Consider the following 24,396-nt stretch of genomic DNA (forward strand, 5'->3'; position numbering starts at 1 on the left):
AACGTTCGAACTGCACCTGCGCAATGGAACGTCCAGCACTGGAGCTGGACGTTCCATAGCAGCTAAGGTGTTAATACTTACATCTGCAGTACAGCAGCCTTCAAAAATCGCACATTGTGAGATTCTGTAGTTTGGTCAATGGAGCATGGACATTTATCTAACTTGGGTTTTCTTTATAGCTTTTCTTCTCAATATAAACCATATCTTTGCTATCAAGTTCAGAATTAAGTATTTTGGTTTACTACTCACCTAGGCCAATCTTCGCTCAGTCAGGCCGATAGGCCTTGGATGTTGTGGTGAGAAGAGAAAATCGAATCATCAATATATCAAATGTTTATCATCAATAAACAATATAGGTGTGAGTCAATGAAGAGAGTTAAAGAAGTGTAAATGGTTTTGTTAATTAAAATATTTTAGTAGCTCATCTTTATTATCATCATTTTATTTATCAGTTAGTTTTGTAAATCTCATTAACATCAATATGGGCCATAAATCATTAATACAATAAACGCGTCCCATAAAGAAAGAATCCCTTATCTAAGATTCGAGTAAGGATTCAAGCACAGAGAGTGGTACAACATGGGATAAGGTTCTCAATAAAAGCTCTGTGCACAAAGAGTGTCTGCAAGTCAGCGTAAGAAGTTGGCAAAAGGAAGGTAAGGAGAGAAGTAGTCTGAACTAATCTAGAAATGTGCACTTCTATAAAGAACACATTTTGTAAGAATCTGCAAAAGTTGCCTATCCCGTCTTCTTCCATTCAGTTATCGTCCGATATTTTTTATGCTTCTCATCATTGCTTTGAGAGAACATAAGTTTATCAAATACTTTAGTTAGATTTGTTGCAGCCGATGTTAAATAGGGTTCAGCTCTGCTAATGGCTTAGCTTTCCCATGTGCATTTGTACCAATCTATACTTCGAAACTAAAGTCCGTCCGAAAGCTATGTAGAAACTGAACATTTTTTTATTTAAAGTACACATGTTTGCATTGACATGTTCTGGAAAGGAAATACAAGTTAATTGAAGAGGTCAAAATCTACATTATGTGCTGATTCTTCCTAAATGGTGGCACATCTTCCCATTTAAAAGACTAAAGCCTAATCAATTATAACAATAAGCTCTATTCAAACAGAAACATTTCTACAAGAAAAATATGAATCATTTTATAAAATGTTAACCTTATTATGCAAATCATCTTGCAGTATCTTCTTTGTGAATGATCTCATCTTTTATCTAAAAACATTTTTTCACATGTAATGCATTTCTAAGTGAATTACTTTAACATTTCTAAGTGAACTTTTAGCAGTGCACTTTTAGCTGTTTGAGGCATAGTACTTGTAAATTTGGCAGCTGTCTAAATTTTTCATAATTCTTTAATTTAAGCTTGCACGTTAAAACTGCACGTTTATTTTAATCTATGTTAGTTCATTTTCTTTAAATGCCCTACCAGTTCTTAGATTACCTGATTGATGAACCTTAAAAACTGTGCTGGCCTGTGTCTCATGTCATACAGGTTTTCACTGCCCGATCACATGTACAACTGTTTAATAGTATAAATAGCTGCTTATGCCAAATTGTATGTAGCTCCAAAAGGTTGGGGCAAATGCAGACAATATTAGTGAGAGCGTTTCAAGCCCACTCTTTATTCTGCTGTGCCTTTAGTGGTATCAGACCCAATCTGTAGTGCATGAGTTGCCTTTTTGACTCGAGTGACCACAGTTGTTTAAAACATGGTGCGGTGTTGGTAGAAATATAAAATGCAAGTGCCAGTTTGGAGTAAGACTTCATTACTGAATTCTCGCCTGTTGGGCATGCCTTTACTTGTTTAATCGGGAGTTTACTTGTTAGCTTGCTCTGGAGAGTCCTATTCCAAATCCCTTCGGCTGTGAGATCCCGTAGTGACCACTCCAGATACATTTTCCAGTGAAAAGACCCTTATTTATGAAGTCCATGGAAAGAAAATGTAAGCTGGCTATACCTCTTTGCTTATAGCAGTAGGAAAGTACTTTAGTCGATAGTCAGTCAAAATACTCTTATTCTTATATATAGCCATAAAAAGTGCTTAAGTTGCTAGACATACGGGCAAAAGTTGAACATATGCAAAGCATGATAATAACATTATTTTAAAAAAACAGTTCATATATGGCAAACCATTACATCAGATAAGCACTCCACTTAAAAACATTATACACATTATGCCAAGGAGGCCTGAAAAGTAAGACTAAAAGGCTGGAGAAGTCATAACATTCATATTCCTTCTAATCCTCAGTGCTTGCTGGACATATTTGAGAACTGCATGACATGAGCTCTGATTCCAGGCTGACTGACTGACTTTATTATATATTCTACACAAAAATGCCCCAGATACTGGATGTATGGGAGCATGCCCACAATTCTTCAAGGTGGCCCATCCTATGCAGTAGTGAAGGTACAACTTTCCCCCTTCCTGTTACCATTCAGTATTTGTCTAGCTTCAGTCAGTCTCTCCCCTGCTCCTTTGGGTTGCAGTGGGCCACAATATGCCTTCTGCTTCATTCAGTTGTTCTGGGTCAGGTCAGGTCATGCAGCAGAACTGCTTGGGCAGAGTGGGCAAATGATTCACTGCAAGAACCTGAAGATAGCAGTAGGAGAGACTGGCTTATGCCAGTGGTTCTCTTCTGGTCTCAAGTGGTGTTGGAGGCAGACATGCCTTGCGGTCTCACTATGTCCCATTATTCCATTATGGTGAGTCACAATGGCAGTCCTGCTGGAGTCTCCCTGGGATCAAGTGATCTGGCAGGCTTCTTTTCTAGTGGCCACTTAACGTCATCAAGGTTCCTTTGAGAATAGCAGCCACATCTAATCAGGTGCATTGGTGTCTAGCCCAAAACAGCCAGAGAGTACTTCAGCACAGAGTGTATTGGGGCTGCTGCTTTGTGCTTCAGTTCGGCATAGTCCATTCAGCAGATCTTAGATTAGTATCAGGCATGCCACTCAGGCTGGTTGGTGGAGAATCCTGGGGTGGGCACTTTAGCTTGCAGACTGCTTCTTCTGGGTTGGCATGGACTGCTCAGACACAGGGCACATAGTGCAATACTCTTGCAAACTTCAAACTTCAGGTGCCACGAGGTAACATCAATCCCAGCTTTAGTCGGGCAGACCAATTGGGCACACTTGACACATGCATAGCTGCAATGCCAGGGATGACAGCGGCCACTACTATGCTTTAGGGGTGCTTCAGTATCTGCGCTATTTAGGGACTGACTACCAAACTAGAGTCCACCTGTCATATGGGTTGTGGATCTCTGATGGACAGACCACAGCACCAGGTTTAACCACATCTGTACACCCCAACAGACAGCCAGGATTGTCTTTCTTCTTTCCACCCGCTCAGTTAGGACTCTTGGTTTTCGGGACAAGATAGGCTGCTCTTTCTCCAGATCAGATTCCAGTTGTTGTCCCCTCATCTCTGATATGCTAGCTGTCAGACAGACAACCGGGTTTTGCAGTAGTTTTCTGAATGCTGTAAGGAACACCCCGTTATGGTGAGACAGAACTCTGAAATGGAGCACCAATTGGGTCAACAGCTCCTACACTTATACAGGGGCGGCAGACAAGGGATGTGGATTATCTTTCTTGCCTTTCAGAGCTCTTCGTATGTGTCCTTCTCAGGCTGTCTTCCAGACACAAGGACCTAATTTCAAACTGCATTCTGTAGTACATTTAGTAGTATTGTAACAGTACTACTAATTTACTGCAAAATGCTGTTCACTAACCTACATTCGCCTCTCTTATCTACTATCTCCACTGTGGAGACCTCCATACAGATTGGTGTACATTTTAGTAGTAAATGTGGGAGGAATGGGGGACTGGCTTGGAAAATGGTTTGGAAATGTTTTATTAATAAATGGTATGTGTGAAGGGAAGATCAAGGTTGGATTAAGGGAAGAGTTGGGAGGGGTTTATAGAGGAATATGCACCTACCCACAAAAGAGTAGGTCCATTGGTATTCTCAAACTACACATCTATATTTACTACTACCAGAAAGACTCAAAACAGTTGTAAATGTACTCCAGCTCAGACCTGGACTAAATCCAGCACCATATATGGCCAGTCACTGGTACTGCTGCGATACCCTCCTGTAGAAAATAATCGAGGTTGGGACTGAAGCAAGCACCCCATAGGAAATAGTGGCAACATACATTAATTTCGTTTACCTTTCAACAAATATATATAAATGTAGTTTTTGAAAAAATAAATATGAATTATAAATCCATATTATTTTACTTTATAAATATTATAATTAAAGTTTTTTAATTTATCAGTAAATGTAACATTTATTAAAAAAATAATTCTATACATAAATTTTAGTAACTTATAAGACATAGAAAATATAAAAAACCACTGTACGTGGATTTTTAAAAATACATCTTTAACAAATAATTTTAGTTTAATGTACTTAAATGCATATTTTATTCAAAATTAGTTTAACAGTGCAGTAGCATTTTTTAATTTGTCCTATTTTTTAATTCATTGATATAATTCATTGACATTAACATTTAATAAAACCTAATTTTGTTTTTACCTTTAATAAACTTTTAAAAATGTGCTCCTACATTACCATAGGGAGGTTTATGACCCAATTGTGGGCGTCTCTGCCAAGTGTGCTGAATGTCAAATATGGTCTTGAAGTCACTTTGCAGTTGTAGAGTTTTTTTTACTGACTCTATTTTCTTTTTTGGGGATGTTCACATGTAGGCCTACACTTTTGAGTAATTATAGACTTGTAAATGTTAACTAGCCAAACATAATAAAGTTACTCAAAAGTGTAAGAGAACCTTACACATGTAAATCTGCTCAGGTGCAAGTTTACCTTTGTAACTAGTGCCTGCAGGCTTGATCTTAAGTGATACTTTTCATACCAGAGTCATCTTCAAGCTGGAAGAACTCAACAGAAGCACAAAGAAGTGTGAGCAGTCTGCACCTGACTTCTTACAGCCACCCCTGACAGTGATCAGGAAGAGATACACAGTTGCTCCCTTTCTAAAAGACTTCTCACACTGCCGTCCACCAAATGCCAGGTTCTGGAAGGCTAATTAGCAGCCTTCCGTATCAAAATGGACCTAATCGAATGTATCAGTGGTAGCCTGTTTTCTCTCACCCCTCTTCAATCTCTGCGTTCCAATCTGAGTGAAAGTCGGCAATACTCTCCTGCTATTTGGAAAAGCAAACTCACCTCCATTTTGTGCATCTAAACAGGCCAAGGGCTTCCAAAATGGTAAGAATACAAACCAGGATGGAAGGGTCCAAGGGAAATTTAAAGACCAGCACATACTATATCCCCCAATCTACATATACAAAACAATAAAGTCAGAGGGTCTCAGGAATGCCACCTACAACTATGGTGGCATGTGTGCCAACAGTGCACCAGAAACTTAACCTACACAGGAAGTCCTAACTTAACCGCTACCGCGTTTTCCCGCTGTGCGCTGGAATTTCAAAAATGCGCTGTTTATGACAAAGCCAGCTCGTCATCCGCGTAGCGCAGGTAACGCCCATGACGAGCTGGCTTTGTCATCCGCATCGAAGGGGTTAAAGGACGGAATCCCATCACTCACCGAAGTGACATGCTTCATCATCTGGGATCTCCTCCTAGCTGTAACTCCTAGTACAGCCGAGGGCTATGACCCCTTCACTGTGAGGTAGGAGCTCTGGGATATTTTTAGGATGTTATCCCTAACTAAGGGCTACTACAACCCAAGATGAAGAGCTGTTGGTGTTGTATGTTAGTGATGAGTGCAGTGCAAACAAATGTGGAAACGTGAAAAGTGAGCTAAAACTAACTATTAAGAGAAAAAAAGACTTTTAATGGTTGTCTCTTGATGTTAGGATTAAACACAGTGCAAAATGCAGTTTTAACATAACTGCAACTGTGGTCTACATGTTTCGGCTGTCATGACCTAATGTGCTACTGCGTCATATGTACTCAAAAACAATGAGAGGTGTATCCAAAAAATAAATAAATGGAACCAATACAACCTACACCACACAATATCTCTGATGGAGGCTCATGGTGTACTAGTCAACCTGTGTAGACAAAGATGAATGACATCAATTAATCATATGTCAGTGAAAATTACGCGCAAGTCAGTTAATATCACTAACTATTGCGATGTCCATTGGAAACGTACCCGTGAATTACGAGTAAGGAACATCACATCACCTGGCAGCAGCTCAGAATGTGAGGCACTGTTCTGAAAAGAACAGAGTATGAAACAGTGAAAATATCAGATCGAGTTAAGTGATCTGTTTATATCAACAAACTGTGACTAATAGAAAGGTTTTGATGGAAAAAACAGTAAAATATCCTAGAAAGGAAACTACAAGCACGATACTGATGATGTCAAGAAAATGAGTTTAAAATTAATGGAACTCCTAGTTCAACTACAATGTGTATGTCTATCGACAATAGCCTTAGTCAAAAATGATCAGAGAAAGACATAGACCATATCTCTTGCATACACTGGGGTAATAATTAGAGATGTCATTCTTTACTAGCCCCAAAAAATGCCTTCCACACGACTTCGTTTCAGCATGATTGGAAAAACCTGATCAATGATGATCAGAGGATAACGGTGACACCATTACCTGATTCAGTGTTAATGAAACGGTGTAACCTTAACAAGTGTATGAGTTATAACTGAACTCTGCAACTGACACATCAGCTAGCACACGATATTGGTATTCCTTATCAAATGTCTCATGGACAGAAAAGCGGTAACTTGTAAAAATCAGCCTGCTGCCTTCGATGATAAGGTTATAAGACATATGGGCGTCTCAAATGTAGAAAGAACTGGAATAAGCTAGCGCGTGGCATGTTGGCGCAATTACTAGCTTGTACGGCCGGAAGTCAATAATGAGGGTAGTTGTTGAAACCCTCACGCTGCTGCTTGCGATAAAAATATAGTTATTGAGGGCAGCTTAAATCACAGAGGAGACATTGCGCGTCACTAATAGAGCAGATACCGTGCAAGACTGTTATTGTCTCTTCATACAGTGCCACTTAAAAGAAAAGTAGTTAGCAGTACAAGCGGCGCCAATTACAGTTAAGGGCAGAGGTGCAGCGCATAACGCAGAACATGTCCTGCAAGTCTATAGGTTTATAAACTCCCAAGAATGAGAGGGCTTACCTCTCCTTCGGTACCCCGGGCTTCGCAAAGCTGCAACCGGAGACACCCTGTCAGAATCCTGCCTTCCATTTTATTCAATTGAAGTTCTGATTTCCCCATGGACTCTCCGGAAATGACATCACTGAGTTCATGGGGAAACTGGGTAATGTAGTTGATTGCAGTACGATACTGACAATCTCATGATTCAACAATCCATATGGTCGCACACTGCTCCTTCTACCAGCGATTTGGCCCCTGGGCTTTATGGTTAATGCAGTTTGTTCCAGCGTGTGCGCTTCTGAAAAAATTTCGAGTATGTCCACCGTTGTGCTGGCCATCCCTGAACACGTGTTTCAAAGTCGTTACCTTTCATCAGCAGGGAATAGGCGTGTGTATGGGGCTGCTGCGTAGGTTGCCAAAAGTGTTCTCAGGTCTTGATACCTCTCGCGGCGCGCAACCATGAGCTCGTCAGCTCGACAGGCTCAAGGGAGCCTTAATAAACAACAATCCATTTGGTCGCACACTGCTCCTCCTACCAGCGAGTTGGCCCCTGGGCATTATGGTTAATGCAGTTTGTTCCAGCGTGTGCGCTTTTGAAAAAAAATCGAGTACGTCCACCGTTGTGCTGGCCATCCCTGGATAAGTGTTTCAAGGTCGTTACCTTTCATCAGTAGGGAATAGGCGTGTGTATGGGGCTGCTGCATAAGCTGCCAAAAGTGTTCTCACCGCAGTATATATACACAGGTAATAGGGTCAACGATTCTACTGATATCCATAGATATCGATTTGTCAAAGTGATCAAAATGCAAAATAAAGAATTAAAGGAGCTTGTTGGATGATCATTTGTATAGCTGTGTTTTACACCATGGTACAATAAAGTTACCGGTGATTGAATGAGCACATGGAATGTGCCACACGGCTGCTATGAATATATGCATATAGCAAATGGCTAAGTAAGGGGGCAATGCAAATAGCCAGTGTCATTTATATTCTGAAAAACACATATTTAGGATCGTAACATGTTGAGAATTCATTATGGTTCTTTTAGAAGATCATTATAAATGTCAAAGGAATTTTTTAACGCTGTTGCGTATAGTCAGATGTGTCCAGAGGACATATACAATGAACATATCTCGACGGTAGATGTAATAACCCGGTTTAGGCGAGATCAATGTAACCTTTTAGTAACAAGAGCTGAAAGAGTGTGATTAGTTACCTCGTGGAAGAAGCCAAGACTGAAGGCTGGTTTACTAACAACAAAGCTATTTTCCTGACAACCACGTTTCCGGTAATACCTTATTTTTCTGTATTAAGGAAGATACACAAACCCCAAAGACCACCACCGGGGCATCCCATCATCTTGGGCATAGGGTCCTTGTTGGAACCCTTATCCACGTTTGTGGATTACTTTTTGTGCCCGATGGTCAGTGAGATGCCTACTTACCTCAAAGATACCACTGACATACTCAGGATGATACCAGAGATTGAATTTATTATTTCTACTGGCTATTTTGTCAGTTTTGATGCAACACCAACAGCTCTTATTCTTGGGTTTTAGTAGCCCTTAGTTAGGGATAACATCAAAAAACATCCCAGAGCTCCTCCCTCACAGTGAGGGGGTCATAGCCCTTGGCTGTACTAGGAGTTACAGTCGGGAGGAGATCTCAGATGATGAACCATGTCACTTCGGTGAGTGATGGGATACCATCCTTTAAGTTAGGACTTCCTGTGTAGGTTAAGTTTCTGGTGCACTGTTGGCACACATGCTACCATAGTTGTAGGTGGCATACCTAGATCCTCGGACTCTATTGTTTTGCACTTCCAAAATGCTACTCACAAGCCTGTGTTACTCTGGTTCACACAGACACTAGTGCAGTATATAACACCCTTCACATATGCACTAGAATTCAAAGTTCACCGTTAGCAGTGCAAATATCCCGGCATAGGGCTGCATTCTTCCACTCATGTGACTGGAGTAAAAAGGCCTGGTCACATTAGGTTCACTGCCTCCACCAACCATGACAATCACAGTAGTCCTCTTCTACTATTGAGTGCTCTCTTGGTGCACCCATCTAGAGCTAGGACAGATCCAGGACCAGTTACAGTTCAAAGGGTAGGACTTCGGGCACAGACTAGGTTAGATTGTGGCTGTGGCCAAAAGATCCAGAAACCGTAATACTGGATAACTTGCCACCTGTGTCCATCATCTGACCTATCTGCTCAACTTGGGAGAAAGTATCAGGGTTCATCTGCTGTGAAGAACTGAGAGCTGGTAACTGTTCTTTCAAATATAGGAGTATCAAGTTGTTATAAGTTAAAGATATAGACAAGTACTCACCTGAGGTCAATGTTAACAATTTTTCTGATTTGTTTTAGAGTGCTGTTTTATTGTTTGGTCTATTGATTTGTTTGACTTTATATGTATGATACACAACAGATACTACCTGCTTTATAAAGGATTACAATTCTCCAAATCCGAAAGTATATTTGCATAAACAAAGTAGAAAGGGCTTATACATGATACCTAATAGATGCATCAGGTAGGTAAACAATTGTATTAGTTTGAAAGGCCTTTACATCTCTAAACTGCAGTTAGGCACTCCTGTGTTCATTGACATTTCCCACTATATCAGGGTCCTAGTGCTAAAACTACAAATGTTATGCATTTATCATTGGAGACCAACATTGTAGACACACTTAAATAAATAATAATCCACATTTGTATAGCGCACAATCACCCGTTAGGGTCTCTAGGCGCTGGGGGCCGTCGGGAAGATTAAGCAAGCTATTGCCCAGAGTCGCATGGTGCTGGGCTAATCTGCCGCCGGAGCCGGGGATCGAACCCTGATCCCCAGATTCCAGCGTCAGTCGCCCTGGCCGCGGCGCCACAATGATCATCCAATTACTATTTATTAAGATCTGTAACCTACCAATGCTTTGAAAGCTTAAATTGCAAACTGAGTTGCAATTGAAATTAATATCTGATAGAGACTACTAGCCACAGATTCCTTAACATAGGATTATCCACAGGCGCGAGACTAGAACCGGAAAACTTTTTTGCCACAGCATCCCTGCGCGCCGGGGTGAGGATACATAAGTCCCACCCCAACGCGCCTACGTCAGTTTTTTCTCTTTTCCGCATGCAACGTGGATCCGTGCATCGTGGGTGCCTGCTCCCCCCCAGGAAATGCGCCCCCACCTGTTGCCTTCCTACCTGCCGTTTCCCGGTGCAGAGGCTACTAGGGCCCAAATGACAGCCTACGCGGTGGCGCTGCGGGCTTCTTTGGCCCTTCCTCCACCTCCTGAGACGCGGATCCCTTGCCTCGCGCGGGACCTTCTGTGGAGTCGCCGGCGGCTCCGGAATTTTCGGCTCCGGGTCGTAGGAGGGTGGTGTTGTCGAGGTGCGGTCCTTCGGGGCTCCCCTCTTCGGCACCTGGCGTCCCTGTCTCACCGCAAATCCCTACGGGGCTCCCTGTGGCGTTGCAGGAGACCGCCGTGACTCAGGGCTTGTCCCCGAGTCTGACTCGGTCCTCTGAGCAGGAAGCTGCCTCACCAGATGCCGAGTCGGCGCCGTTGCGGCGCCAGGAGTCTTCCTCCCCAGCTCTGGTGGAGTCACGAGTGGAGGCAGGGACCTGGGGTGCTTTCTCGAATCCCCCTTGGTCCTCAGCACGGGCAGCTGCCCCATCTGAGGCCGAGCCGGCGCCTTTTTCGGCGCCGCTAGTTCGCTGTCCTGGTGTCGACCCCGCCCCATCCTCGTGGTGAGCTCGTGGTGGCAGGAGTCGGCCCGGTACCATGAGTGCCCACACCAGCGCCGATTGACGCCGATCACGCGCCGGTGGCGGACTCCACAGAGCGGTGCCGGTGTCTGGTTCTGGATTCGTCCCCTGAGGTCCCTTCTTCTCCAGAGGTCTGCCATCTGTTGGTGTGTTCCTCCCCGGAGACAGGGTGCCGTATTATTGCCTTTTCACCAGCATCTTCCAGGAAGGGCTCCTCGCCGTCTCCATGGCCTAAATCCTCGAACCCCTCTGTCCGTGGCTCGCGGATGGCTTTTCCACGGCCTCTCTGCCTTCCACTGGGTCCCCTCAGGTTCCCCATTCATCTGTGGATCCACCACTATTCCGGGGCTGGCTGCTTCCCCCTGGACATGGGGACGGGCGGCTCAGCCTGCAGCTGTCGCCCACAGAGGAATTACTTTTTCCTCCGCTGCGCCCTACGTAGGCTAGTGTTGCCTTTGTTCGGGCTATTTTCACAGCCGCTGGTATTCTGCGGATGGGTGAACCTGTCACTCCGTTTCCTACGGATCTTTTGGAAGTTCTCTACCAGGGCTCTGGTGAACTGGAGTTGTCCCTTCCATTTGAAGCGTCACTCCACAATTCTCTTATGGGGGCTTGGGGGCGCCCTGCCACGGGTGATCCGGTGCCTCAGGCACTTCTGCATTGTCACCGCCCTGCTCCGCAGGACCCTGTTTGTCTTTCTTTCCACCCTTCTACTCACGGCTGTCTTCTGCGGAATGCCTTTCCGTGGTTGCCTGTGGTGTTGTTTCCTCCGTCACGGGAGGCCCGTTGGTTGAATTCATGGTGGCGTAATGTCTTCGCTTCCTTTAGCGCTGCCTTGCGGTCGCTTAACACTTTGTGTGTATTGACCAGGGCTACTTTCAGTGTGTGGGACTCTGTGGAGTCCCTTCTTTCTCACGTCCCTTATGAGAGTGCCCCTGCTGACTAAACGAGCCATGTGTTGGATGGTAGGGAGTTGGCTGCGTTTATTCTTCGTGTGGCCTTGGATGTCGCTGATGCTCTAGGCCGTATTTTCTTCCCCAAGAGTGTTCCCATACTTCTTGGGCTGTGTCCTGCCCTACGCGTGGCATTGGTAGCTATTGGATAGCACTGTCTTACACTGGAAAGGTGTGGGCTCCCCCTTGCGGGTACCTTGCCCTTCCTGGTGTTGCTGTATACCGCTGGTGCGTTTTCTTGGGTAGCTGCGGTATTTTTGCCCTTTGTCTGCTGTTTGGCCTGGTTCTCTGTCTGGTGTCCAGAACGGTTATTTTCCTGTGTTGGCGACTTGGTTCGTCCCACTTGTTTCTCCTCTTGTTTTCCGTCTGGTTGCTTGTTGGCACCCAGCTGTGCTCGCCTAGATGTTGGTGTCTGGACGTTTAGTTTAGTGGTGCTTGTCTGCATCCAGTTGCGCCCGTCGGTTCTTTTGGTCCACGGCCAGGGGTCTTGAAGTGAGGCCTGGCGCCACTGCTTCTGGTTTTTCTGGAGCTTTATGGGACTATGTTTTTCTCTTCCACCTGCCTTATTACTGAGGCGCTGTTCTGAGTGGCCTGTTGACATCCAGCTATGATGAGTTTGGCCCCCCTCTTCACTGGGTATTTTCCCGGTGGAGGGCTCTTGCCCTCGTTTCTGCTCTTCTCCTTGGAGTCTCTGGGTTGCTCTTCTTCCTCTGTTCTCCCCTGTGTTGCCTGCACCTGGGGTTTTCAGTGGAGGTCCCTGGTGCATTGGCTGCTGGCCTCCTTTCCTTTTGCCTGTACCTGGGGCTTCTGGTGGAGGTCATTGGTACATTTGCTGCTACCTTCTTTCCTACCACCTGTACCTGGGGCTTCCGGTGGAGGTCCTGGTACATTGGCTGCTGGTTTCCTCTTGAATTGCCTGTACCTGGGGCTTCCGATGGTGGTCCCTGGTACATTGGCTACTGGCCTCCCTTCGTATTGCCTGTATCTGGGGCTTCCGGTGGAGGTACCTGGTACATTGGCTGATGGACTCTTTTTGTATTGCTCTTCCTTCTCCTGCTTGGTGAGGGCAGGGCTGCAGCTTGTCGTTGTGGCACATCCCTTGTGGGGGGTGTTCTCTGCAACACTGAGGTTCTAGTCTGCTTTGGGGGAGACTGGGCTTTTTCCCCTGTCCCTGTGGCTCATCTCCTGAGGGGGCGGACTGGGTTATTTCCCTGTCCCGGCAATTTGTCCCCTGTTGGGGTCTTGGGTGCGCCTCTCGCAGACCCTCCTTCCACTTGGGTATGGCTAGGGTATCTATTCTACGTTAAGGAATGTGCGGCTAGTAGTCTCTATCAGATGTTCGAGTTACTTACCTTCTGTAATGATGTATCTGGTAGAGACGATTCTAGCCGCAGATTCCTTCTCGACCCGCCCTTCCTCCCCGTTCTGCGAGGGCCCTCTTGGTCTTCTGCACTCGCCTGTCTCCGGGTGGTTGTCTTTTGCGAGTACCCTTTCTTACTCTCTCATTCGGGGGATGCCCGCCTTGTTGTTGCTCCTTTCTAGACTTTTATAGGCACTTCTGGGCTCCTGCACCCTGGTCTCCAATGTGGGTTCACTTGTGCTCTTCTTCCTTTTGTGCTTTCACTTCTGACTCTTGGCAGCCTTTGGGGTTGAGGTTCCTTGGCTGGGTCTCGACCCTTACCTTTTCGGGAAACTTATCCCTGCTGGTGTTGTCTGAGGTTGAATGGTCATTGCTCTCTGTTCAGACCTTGGTGCCCCTTCTGTTCCGGGCGGAGGCTGCAGTCTTCTTGGTCTGCTGTGTATTTTGCACATGCTTCTTCCCCGGGGAGGCTGCTGTATTTGTTTGCAGAATTGCTTTTCAGTAGCGGTGCCCTGTTCTTTCATTCCAGATCTTGGTGCCTTAGTACCTGGCTCTATTTTGGAAGGTGCTGTTCCTCACCATTTGTTTCTTTCCTTTCTGTTAGCGGGGTTTTTCGCACACTGTTCCAGTATTCTCACAGTTTTGTTGGTGATGGCTCCGCGTTGTGGCGCAGAAAAGTTCTCAGAAGAAAACTGACGTAGGCGCGCCAGGGTGGGACTTATGTATCCTCACTGACGTCACGGACACGGAGGACGTCAGGGCAGAGTCACGTGATGCCGTCCCCCCGGCGCACAGGGATGCTGTGGCAAAAAAGTTTTCCGGATCCAGTCTCATGCCTGGGGATATTCTACGTTAAGGAATCTGCGGCTAGAATCGTCTGTACCAGATACATCGTTACCGAAGGTAAGTAACTCGTACGATAGGCGAAAATATATATTATCTTTTAATTTTGATCAGTGAATCTTGATCATATCCCTCTCCTTCAGCTTGTGTGATCCTTGCTGATTGTGAGAAGTCTCTTCCACCCAGTTTTGGCAGCACTAGGAAAGATGTTGCTAAATAGATTCATGGTGACATTTACCTTAAAATTCAAGCTGAGTTTTTTATATTTCGCTATATTTCTTGGATTTAGTTCCTCATATTCCTTATACGTTTTACACTTACCTCTTTTGCAGCCAGAGTCACACCCTTGCCGTCAAGCAGCTGAGCTGGAGAGGTCGCATTGGGAAGGCTGGATCTGACACCCAGGAAAGCGACGAGTGGCTTCAGTTGGCTAGCTGTGGAGCAGACAACTGCCTGAAGATATTTTGTGTCAATAGGAATACCATCTAAAACCCACTACAGTGCAGTTCAAATATTGACTATTTCCCCTTTTCTACACCTTTCATTTTGATACAGCATGGTCTGGTGTCTAGCAAATCTCTTCTGTTTTGGTACTTGCTTCCATCATTGGGCTGTGCCAGGATATAATGTAGTCTCTACACGATGCTGCTTTCGACATATGGAAATGAAAGGCTCTAGTTCCAGCTAGTTGCTGTTTTTAAAGGCCCTGCCACCATGAAAGGCCTATAGCATGGAACTGTGCTATGACCAAGACCACAACGTAGAACCTTTTCTTAATACTGCGTTTGTAATTGGAAATATTCCGGGAAGCTGTAACATGTGAGACCTTAGCCAGTCTCAGCTTACACATTATTACTTTACTTTTTTATGAATTTCATGTGTTGTCCACCCATCCATGGGGACAACAGGCCTGCATTTACCATGATATGAGTTTGAAAAACAGGTGTTGTGTAAAATCGTCATCATGGGTCTGCTGACTCTATAGAGATGACGGATTTCATAAAAATGGCAAAATACAATTGCAAGTGGCTTCTTGGCTACAGTTCTTGGTATCTCTAAACTCGTATTTTCATGGACTGTAGAGGAAGGCCACTAGCGACAATCAAGACATCAGCATTGCCGAAATGCATGCTTTGCTTAAATATTTTTGTAAGGCTATGTTGGAACCGTATCCTTTACAAACTTCAATCTTGGAATCCTCATTTTAGGGGATTGGGACACGATCTTTTTCAAACTTTTGTTGTTACAAATATAATTGTGGGATTGCAAGTTTAAATTAAGATATTTCTCACAAGGGCACAATAAAGACATTCATTTCCTCCTACATTGTTTACATTTTGCAATGAGAAAACTTGCCCCATATGTGACTGAGTATGCAACGTAAAATTATTGTGGACTGGAATGAATTCCGATGCTGGGTATATCAAGTTTATCACAAGTCTGGTGTACTAAGGGCAGTAATTGTATGGTTACCAGATGATACCATGTCATCATAGGCCCTGTTTTCCAGAACAAAGTTTCTATTGCACAGCCAATGCTTTCTGGTAATTGTAGTCCTGGTTCACCTCAATTAAATCAACTGAACTAAAGTTACAGACCACAGTTGTCTGTGGAATTAAAAACGAGAGAGGAATATGTAATCCTGATGACATGGAGTCAGCTGGTAACGTATGTCAGAGATATGTCTGTATTATCCAGCATCATTAGGTAAAATAATAAAGAATATTATAAAGCGAAATTGGTCAGCTACATTAGAAATGGTAGATGAACCATTCATGAAATGATCGCCATTTTTTTTATCTGATCCAGTAATCTCACTGTGCGAAAACACTTGTGGTCATTACGAAATATGTAAACATGTAGTCCTAATTTAGTTTAAACAGGCCTTGGATGTGTTTGCCGTAAAATAAATATTGTGGAATTGCGCAGATCTTCAATGGGTATCCCTGTTAACCAAAACATGTATTTTGCTTTGCAGTAAATTCACATCTAATCTGTTTGTGAAACCGTGGTGATCTATTTAAGTAATTATCCAGATGCGAGGGCACTCCCAGTTAGTTATGGACCGGGGTAGAGCAAAAAGGGCAGAGGCAAAGCTGAGGGCCATACTTTATCCAGGTCAATGTCTACCTGGCAGACGCTTGGCTAATGCTACTGGACTTTAAACTTTTAAATTTTGGGATGAAATTCACAAAATTATTTGTTAGATGGTGTGACTTTACTGGTACAGTGTAGGTGGAAGGTCATAAAAAGCATGGGCATGTCTGTTATTTTATTCAGTGGTAAGGCTTTGTAATTTCTGTCCTATTGCAAAGCTTTGTTGGGAATGCCTGGTTTTGAGGGTCAGAAAAGGAGCATATACAAAGGGCAATAACATATTTTAATCACAATATACATCATTTATTAGTAGCACTTCACTCATTTTAGAAGTTGTGGTGTGCTGCAAGTTGATTTCTCCACGTGAAATATTCTGATATTCTACTGGAATCCTATTAACCGCCTTCAATAGAAAGCTATTTCGATATTGATTTTCTGATAGAAATTATGATTAATGCACCATATGCTAAAATAAGATCCATTTTCTATAGCACACAATTACCACCTACCTTAAGTTTGGAAACACGCCATGGTACTCCCTCTGCTGAAAATCAATAAATCAAGAAACTTATAAAGCGCACTACATACCCGTTAGGGTCTCAAGGCGCTGGGGGTGGGGGGGTGTTTGGCAGGGGTGCTTCTACTGATCGAAGAGCCAGGTCTTGAGGAGTCTTCTGAAGGCCAGTAGGTCTTGGGCCTGCCGTAGTTTTGTGGGGAGGGTGTTCCGGGTCTTGGCGGCGAGGTGGGAGAAGGATCTGCCGCCGGTGGTCGTTCTTCGGATGCGAGGAACTGTGGCGAAGGCGAGGCCTGCGGAGCTTGCGGGTGGGGGTGTAGAAGCTGAGTCGTCTGTTGAAGTATGCTGGTCCGGTGTTGTGGAGAGCTTTGTGCGCGTTCGAGCGACCCTCTTGTTGACGGGGAGCCAGTGCAGGTCTCTCAGGTGGGGGGTGATGTGGCTGCGGCATGGGTATGTCGAGGATCAGGCGTGCTGAGGCGTTCTGGATGCGTTGCAGCCGTCTTAGGAGCTTGGCCGACGTTCCTGCGTAGAAGGCGTTTCCATAGTCCAGCCGGCTGGTGACGAGGGCCTGGGTGACTGTTTTTCTCGTTTCGGTGGGGATCCACTTGAAGATCCTGAGGAGCATTCGAAGGGTGTTGAAGCAGGATGAGGAGACAGCGTTGACCTGCTTAGTCATGGAGAGGGTGGCGTTGAGGATGACCCCTAGGTTGCGTGCATGGTCGGTGGGTGTCGGTGCTGTTCCCAGTGTTGTCGGCCACCAGGAGTCTTCCCAGGCTGAGGGGGTGGGGCCGAGGATAAGGACCTCCGTCTTGTTTGAGTTCAGCTTCACTCGGCTGTTCTTCATCCATTCAGCGACGTCCTTCATTCCTTCGTGGAGGTTGGTTTTGGCGGTGTGAGGGTCTTTAGTGAGGGAGATGATCAGCTGGGTGTCATCAGAAAGGAGATGATGTTGAGGTCGTGCTGTCGGGCGACGTGGATGAGGGGTGCCATGTAGATGTTGAACAGCGTCGGGCTGAGGGAAGAGCCCTGGGGTACGCCGCAGATGATCTCGGTGGCTTTGGAGCGGAAGGGGGGGAGGCAGACACTCTGAGTTCTGCCGGAGAGGAACGATGTGGTCCAGTCCAGGGCCTTCTCTTGAATTTCCGGCGTCGTGTAAGCGTGTTCGTAGTGTGTTTTGGCAGACCGTGTCGAAGGCAGCTGACAGGTCCAGGAGGATGAGGGCCGCTGTTTCTCCATGTCAAGCAGGGTCCTGATGTCATCGGTGGGGTTCGGTGGTGTGGTTGAAGGAGACGTGGGGGCTTGCGCTGAAGATGGGGTCAAGCGTGTGGCCGGCAGCGTGGGTGGGTGTTGTCACGAGCTGTCTGAGTCCAAGGTTGTCGATCAGGGTGGTGGAGTTGGCGTTGTTGTTCTCGAGGTGGAAGTTCAGGTCTCCTAGGAGGATGTAGTCAGTGGAGGCGAGGGTGTGCGTGTTGATGAAGTCGGCGATAGAGTCGCTGAACTGCGGTCGGGGTCCGGGGGTTCTGTAGACGAGGGTTCCTCTAAGGGTGGTGTTGGGGTCGGTGTGGATCTGGAAGTGCATGTGTTCGGCGGTGCTGAGGGTGTCGTCGGTGTTGGTCGAGACTCTGAGAGTGTCCCTATGGACAATGGCGATTCCTCCTCCTACTCCGTTGGAATGGTCTCTGCGGGTGATCTTGTAGCCTTCCGGGATGGCTATGGCGATGTCGGTTGCTGAGGCGGGGTTCAGCCAGGTCTCTGTCAGGAAGGCGACGTCGGCGGTGGTGGAGTCGAGAAGGTCCCTGAGTTCGACGGCGTGTTTGCGGGCGGAGCGGGTGTTGAGGAGGAGGCAGTTGAGGTAGTTGGGTATCTTGGTTGGCGGTTTGGCTGGCCAGGGGCTGGTGAAGCTGCAGCTCCGGCAGTTGAAGGGTCCTTGGGTGCGCTTCGGGGTGGCCCGGTAGTAGGTGTGTTCTCGGCCGGTGTTGAGTGCATGGAGGGTGCTGGCATCATAGCTTAGTCGGGTGTTGTTGCATCCGCGGGGGCCAGGGGTTCTGGTGCTGGTCGCAGTCCAGGCGTGGACAGGCGCATCTTCGGCGCGCCAGCAGCGCGGCCGCGCAGCGTTCTCCATAGATAGGGGTGGGAGGGAGGTGCAGCTGGGAGGCGGGAGCGGGGAGGCCAATGGGGACGAGGCGGGCGGGGCTGCAGGGGATAACGCGGTGGGAACCGGCGGGGGAGAACAGAGGGCAAGAGAAGGGGGGTGCAGCACACGAGGGGTACAGAAGGCAAAATGGTCACAGAAACGGGGGCACCGAAGGCAAAAAAGGGGCGTAGAATCAGGGGCACATGAGGGGAACAGAAGGCAAAAAGGTCACAGAGTCATGGTCACACAAGGATACAGAAGGCAAAAAAGGGTAACAAGCAGAGGGAGACGGACACAGAAGACCCGGGGCAGCGAGGGGGACAGCTGGCAAGGGCACAGAGACAGCAAGCAGAGGGGCGAACTTACCAGCAGCAGCAGCGGGCAGGAGAACACAGGCGGAGCTGTGTGGTGGGGGAGCGACCTACCTGGCAAGGTCAAGGGTCACCTTAGACCCTTCTAACTGGGCAGATTACAGAATCATCTCATTACTGCCCATTCTGTCTGAAATGTCGGAAAAACATGTTAACACTCAACTCTCTACATATGTAGAAACCCAAATTGCCCTTCACCCCTCCCAGGCAGGATTTACTTGCTGATCACAGCACAGAAGTCTCCCTGCTAGGAGTTACAGAACACCTGCGCCAACTGTTAGATAGTGGTGGCAGGGCCGCAATGATTCTCTTAGATCTCACTGTGGTCTTTGACACGGTGTCTCACGACAAGCTTATGGACAGACTCGTTCAACTAGGCCTTCAAAATTCGGTACTTGCTTGGCTAAAATCCTCTCTGGCTGACAGCACCTTTCAGGTTTTTTCCACCGATACTGTGGCAAGCTCGCATTCACTCACCTGGGGTGTCCCACAGGGACCTGCTGTTAGTCCCTTGCTCTTTAACATCTACGTCCGCCCTTTAACGAATCTAGTGGAAAGCCATATTTTACTATTTTTTCCTACGCTGATGACACCCAGATCATTTTCTCCCTGTCGTCAGAATGGGAAGCCGGCTCAGAAGATCTTTACGCCTGCTCAGCCATGTTGCCAGCTGCACAAATCTTACAACCAACGAGAGTCACTGTTTCTATCAGAAAAGAGAGAAAGTAAGGTAAAGAAATTCTGGTTGTCCTACTACTCTGTTTGTGGGGGACTGTGTGTCCTGGTCCAGATGTCCTCACACACCCTGAAGGATGCCATGCTTCATCATTGGGCTGTTGCTCCTCGTCGGGCCGGCACTGCAATGCCCTTCTTGTCCCCCGAAGGGTCCCTTTGTCGGAGATCTTTTGATAAAGCAGGGGGGGCGAGGGGCAATGAAGTCCTAATGTGAAGTTAAAAAATGACTGGAGGGGTAGTAAGTGAATTTATTGAAAAAGGAAGCCCCTTTCTCATTGTTAAAAACCAAGAAGGTAGTGCTGCTTTCAGGGATATAATGGCCCTCTGTAGCTAGGTGTTAGCATACCCCTAATAGATACGCTTATATGTCAACATGTTTCATGCTAAATCGCGGTCTCAGGAGGAGATCCAAAAGCGGTTCTTCAGGACCAATAAAGATAATTCATAAAGAGTAAGAAATATATTGGCCTATAGTAATCTAGTGCCACTGGGAAAGTGTAGGAGTAGTACTCCCTTAAATGCGGGACAAATTTCCCATGAGAATCGGTCTGTGGGTCCCTCAAGACTGTGCCGGCGGAGACGGTGTGAGGTCAGGTATGTGTAACGGTGCCTTCATCTACGAGGCACAGTCGCGAGGGACCCACAGACCGATTCTCATAGGGAATTTTTCTTGCTTTTAAGGGTGTACTACTACTACACTTTCCCAGTGGCACTAGATTACTATAGGCCATTATCTTTCTTACTCTTTATAAATTTTCTTTATTGGTCCTGAAGAAGCGCTTTTGGATCTCCTCCTGAGACAGCGATTTAGCGCGAAACATGTCAAACTAAAAGCGTATCCATTAGGGGTATGCTACACACCTAGCTATAGAAGGCCATTATAACCCTCATGGAAGCACCACCTTTTTGGTTTTTAACAATGTGAGAGGGACTTCCTTTTTAAATAAATTCACTTACTTCCCCTCCAGTCCTTTTTAACTTCACCTTAGGACTTCATTGCCCTTTACCCCCACGGTTTTATCGGCTCACTATTATTCAGGGAAGTAGTGTGGGGTAAAGTTTCAGCACTCAATTACATGCCTACGTTCTTGAAGGCTGGAAAATTAATTATTGACTGATATTATGGTCTCATTGAGTACTGAAACTTTACCCCAAACAACATCACTGAGTAATCGGGAGTCAATTCATTAAGGATCTCAATACTTGGCTCTTCGACTGAACTGCAGAACCTTATCTACTTTTACTCCAGGAGGAAGTCAAGGCTCTCTTTGCCAAGGTAGCCATAGAGAGGGTTCAGGCACCAGAATTAGGCTGTGGTTGCTATTCCTGCTACTTTTTGGTTCCGAAAAAGGACAAGGACCTTCAACCTATCCGAGATCTATGGGGCCCTCAACTACTACCTAAGAAGGAAGTTCATGATGTTCACATTGGCTCACGTCTTGTCTGCCTTGGACCCGGGAGACTGGATGGTAGCATCGGAACATCCCCTTCCTGCCTGCCCACAGGCTTTACCTGCGATTCGCGGTGGGCCACAAGCACTTTCAGTTCACTGTGCTTCCTTTTAGCCTTACCAGCACCCCTTGGGTGTTCACCAAGGTGATGGCGGTGGTTGCAGCGCAGCTGTGGAGATCAGGGGTGTCAATCTTCCCCTATCTCGAGGAGTGGCTGTTTAAGGCGGGCTCTCCCCAGGCTGTTGTCTCTCAACTCCAGACTACGATGGACCTACTGTATTCGCTGGGGTTCAGTATCAACGTGCCAAAGTCACACCTGACTCCTTCTCAGATGCTTCCTTTCATCTTAGCTGTTCTGGTGTGAGAAGTTGGCCTGATGTATGATTTTCACTATTCTAGTGAGCACCTTGTATCAGTCCAAACAACCCTTATGTGGTGGTTGTAAAGTCAACCTTATAGACAAGCTATCCTAGGGGTAGCATTGACACAAGCAGTCTTAGGCTTAACTCAAGAGGGCATGTGAAGCCAGATGTTTTACCATATGCAATCCTTTTAATACCAAATGAAAGGACACCACACAAGTTAAATATTATAAAAATATATGTATTTATTACTAGAAAAATCCTCTGTACTCTTTATGAGACCAGAGGCACAAGCGTTTAAACAAAAGCACAGTTAAACATACAGAAGTTGCACAATTATGGATAGGCCCGGTGGCCACTAAAACCATATACTAAAATAGTGGTATAAGTACCACCTCGCGAACAATGGTAAGGCCTAGGGCCTTGGAAATCGCTGGGACTACTCTAGACTAACAGTAGTTAGGACGGGAGAGGCCCGCGGGATTCGGGTGCAGCGCTAAAAGCACACGCATGCACCAATGCAAAGTCAATGGTGCGTAAAAGTTACAAAGTTACTGTTTTGGAAGTCTTCCGACTGGACTAGAATTAAGCCACTTAAAACTAGGACACTAGAGGTGTAAACCACTACAGGAGCACCGGTGTTTTATCGTTACCTCACCCACAGGAAGCGGGTGCATAGGTGCCAAAGTGTGTCGGGTTTCGTCGTGGAGATCTATGGAGCCTGGAGATGAAGATGCTGCAGGCGGCCAGGAGAGAAGAGTCCGGTTGGATCCAAGGGTGGATCGAAGATGTAGAGTACCTGAAAGCAGAGGGGACAGAGTCTGGGTCACTTGGCAGTGACCAGGATGGAACCAGGAAGGAACCAGGCAATGTCGGGCGCAATCAGGTAGTTGTCGAGAAGCTTGTCTCTGCTGCCACGTGGACTCTGGGGCATCGACGATGACCAGGAGTTGATCACGGACTGTCCCACGAAGGCTCTCGCTGTCGGCGGTGTCGGCTTCCGGATCGGAGTCAACAGGCCTTGGCAAATGCAACCCACGCAGGATTTGAAGATCGCTTCTTACTCGGACCAGCAAGGTCAGAGGGACGGCTCCTTTTCAGGGGAGGGCCAGTCTGGAGCAACCAGACCAGCAGAGTAGTTTCAAAGATTCGTCGTTGTAGAGGCCACTAGCCAACTGGCAAGTGACCGGACAGACGCATCGAGCAGGAAAATGCAAAAGGGCCCCACGCAGCACTCTGTGAGTGTGGAGGGGTGATCTTCGGTGCACGAGCTGCTCGGGGCTGGGGCTTCTCAAACCCCAATGCACAGCGTCGAGGGTGCCTCGGGGGCTGCACAGTCAGCGCTTCGCAATCTTTTCAAGATGGCCGGTCCCATGTCTCACGTCGCCTCCACGGGTCTCAGCTTTGCTGTGGCTGTGGATCGGGCTGCTGGATGTCTGAGAATCCAGTTCTTGTCGATCTCTGTCACTCGAGCTCCGGCGGGAGCTGCAACAAAGCAAACCGTTGGGCGCTGGATGGTGCCTGTTTGCACAGGGTGGTCACTCCTTGACCACAAGGGAGATTCTTCAGTCTTCCACGTCAAGTGGGATGTCGAAGGGTCCAGAGTTTCGTTTCAGAGTTTCAGTCAGGATTATCTAATGTCTATGGGCACAGCTCCTACCTTTATTCCAAATCAAGGGGCTGGATATCCTGCTAGGTCCCTCCTATGGGTGGGACCCAGGAAGGGGGTGGTTACACCCCTTTCCCTTTGTCCAGTTTCGCGCCAGAGCTGGGGCTGGAGTGCCCCAGCACCGGTTTGAACTGGGCTATGCATGGGGAGCCTTGTGCGCCCCAGGCAGTGTCTAGTTTCACTCGCCCTGCCTGCCTCAATCCACTATCTCCTGTCTGGGGTTGTGTAACACCTCCCTGTGACAGGATACCTTTTGTCCAGGCTTCCCCTGCCGGAGTTTCGGTCAGCAGCAGGAGGCCAGACTCGTGTCTGTGGCAGCAGCATCCATTTTGTGATGCTGGGGCTCTGGTTAGTTTAACCGCGTTTACTGTTACCTACATGTCTTCTCCCTCTATGTAATGTAAGGTAATGTATGTGTCTTGTAAAGCGCACTGCTGCCCTGAGGCGTCCTGGCGCTGTAGACCGCTGGGGAACCCGTCCTGGCTATCCCTGTGAGATGGTCCCTACTGGGTATCTCCAAGGTGAAACCAGGCATCCCCGGCGAATGTGGGGGGCCGTTGTAGAGATGAGACAAGCTAATGCCCAGAGTTGCCGAGTGTGATCCCTGGTTAGAGTAGGCACCGAAGCGAGAATTATCGAGTCCGCTGACCCTGGTCCACGACCCTGCCGCGTCGGGAATTGAACCCTGGTCCCGGGCCGTTCTCTGCTTCCGGGTCTGCCACCTCTAACCAGTGAGCCACACCACTCCACTCTAGAAGGGTGGAATGTTACCCCCGTCGCCAGAATTGGCGAGGGGGTAGTATTCCAAAACGTATGACACCTTACTCAACATGTTTTGATAAAGCCAAACCAAAGACAGCATCTAACCGCGAGAATTATAATGCACTTAAGATTATATGGTATGGCAATACCCTAGAACAGCTATAAGGAAATGGTTCCAAAAGCTGCAGAGAGGCTCAGCTCATGCTAGAGCACCATCTCACAT

The 24,396-nt window shown here is 46.9% G+C and overlaps 1 protein-coding gene across 3 annotated transcripts in view; it reads left to right on the top strand.

The window, feature by feature from the left end:
- Window positions 1-15,402, top strand: part of ELP2 (elongator acetyltransferase complex subunit 2) — a 964,760-nt gene extending 949,358 nt beyond the window's left edge. For all 3 annotated transcript variants that reach the window (XM_078687686.1, XM_078687687.1, XM_078687688.1), the window contains one exon: window positions 14,411-15,402. In XM_078687686.1, coding sequence (XP_078543812.1) covers window positions 14,411-14,567 — 157 coding nt within the window. In that variant the 3' untranslated portion in view covers window positions 14,568-15,402. The remainder of the gene's footprint in view (window positions 1-14,410) is intronic.
- The last annotated feature ends 8,994 nt before the right edge of the window (window positions 15,403-24,396 follow it).

The sequence above is a fragment of the Lissotriton helveticus genome, chromosome 4_1, assembly GCF_964261635.1.
Source record: "Lissotriton helveticus chromosome 4_1, aLisHel1.1, whole genome shotgun sequence".
NCBI classification, from domain to species: domain Eukaryota; kingdom Metazoa; phylum Chordata; class Amphibia; order Caudata; family Salamandridae; genus Lissotriton; species Lissotriton helveticus.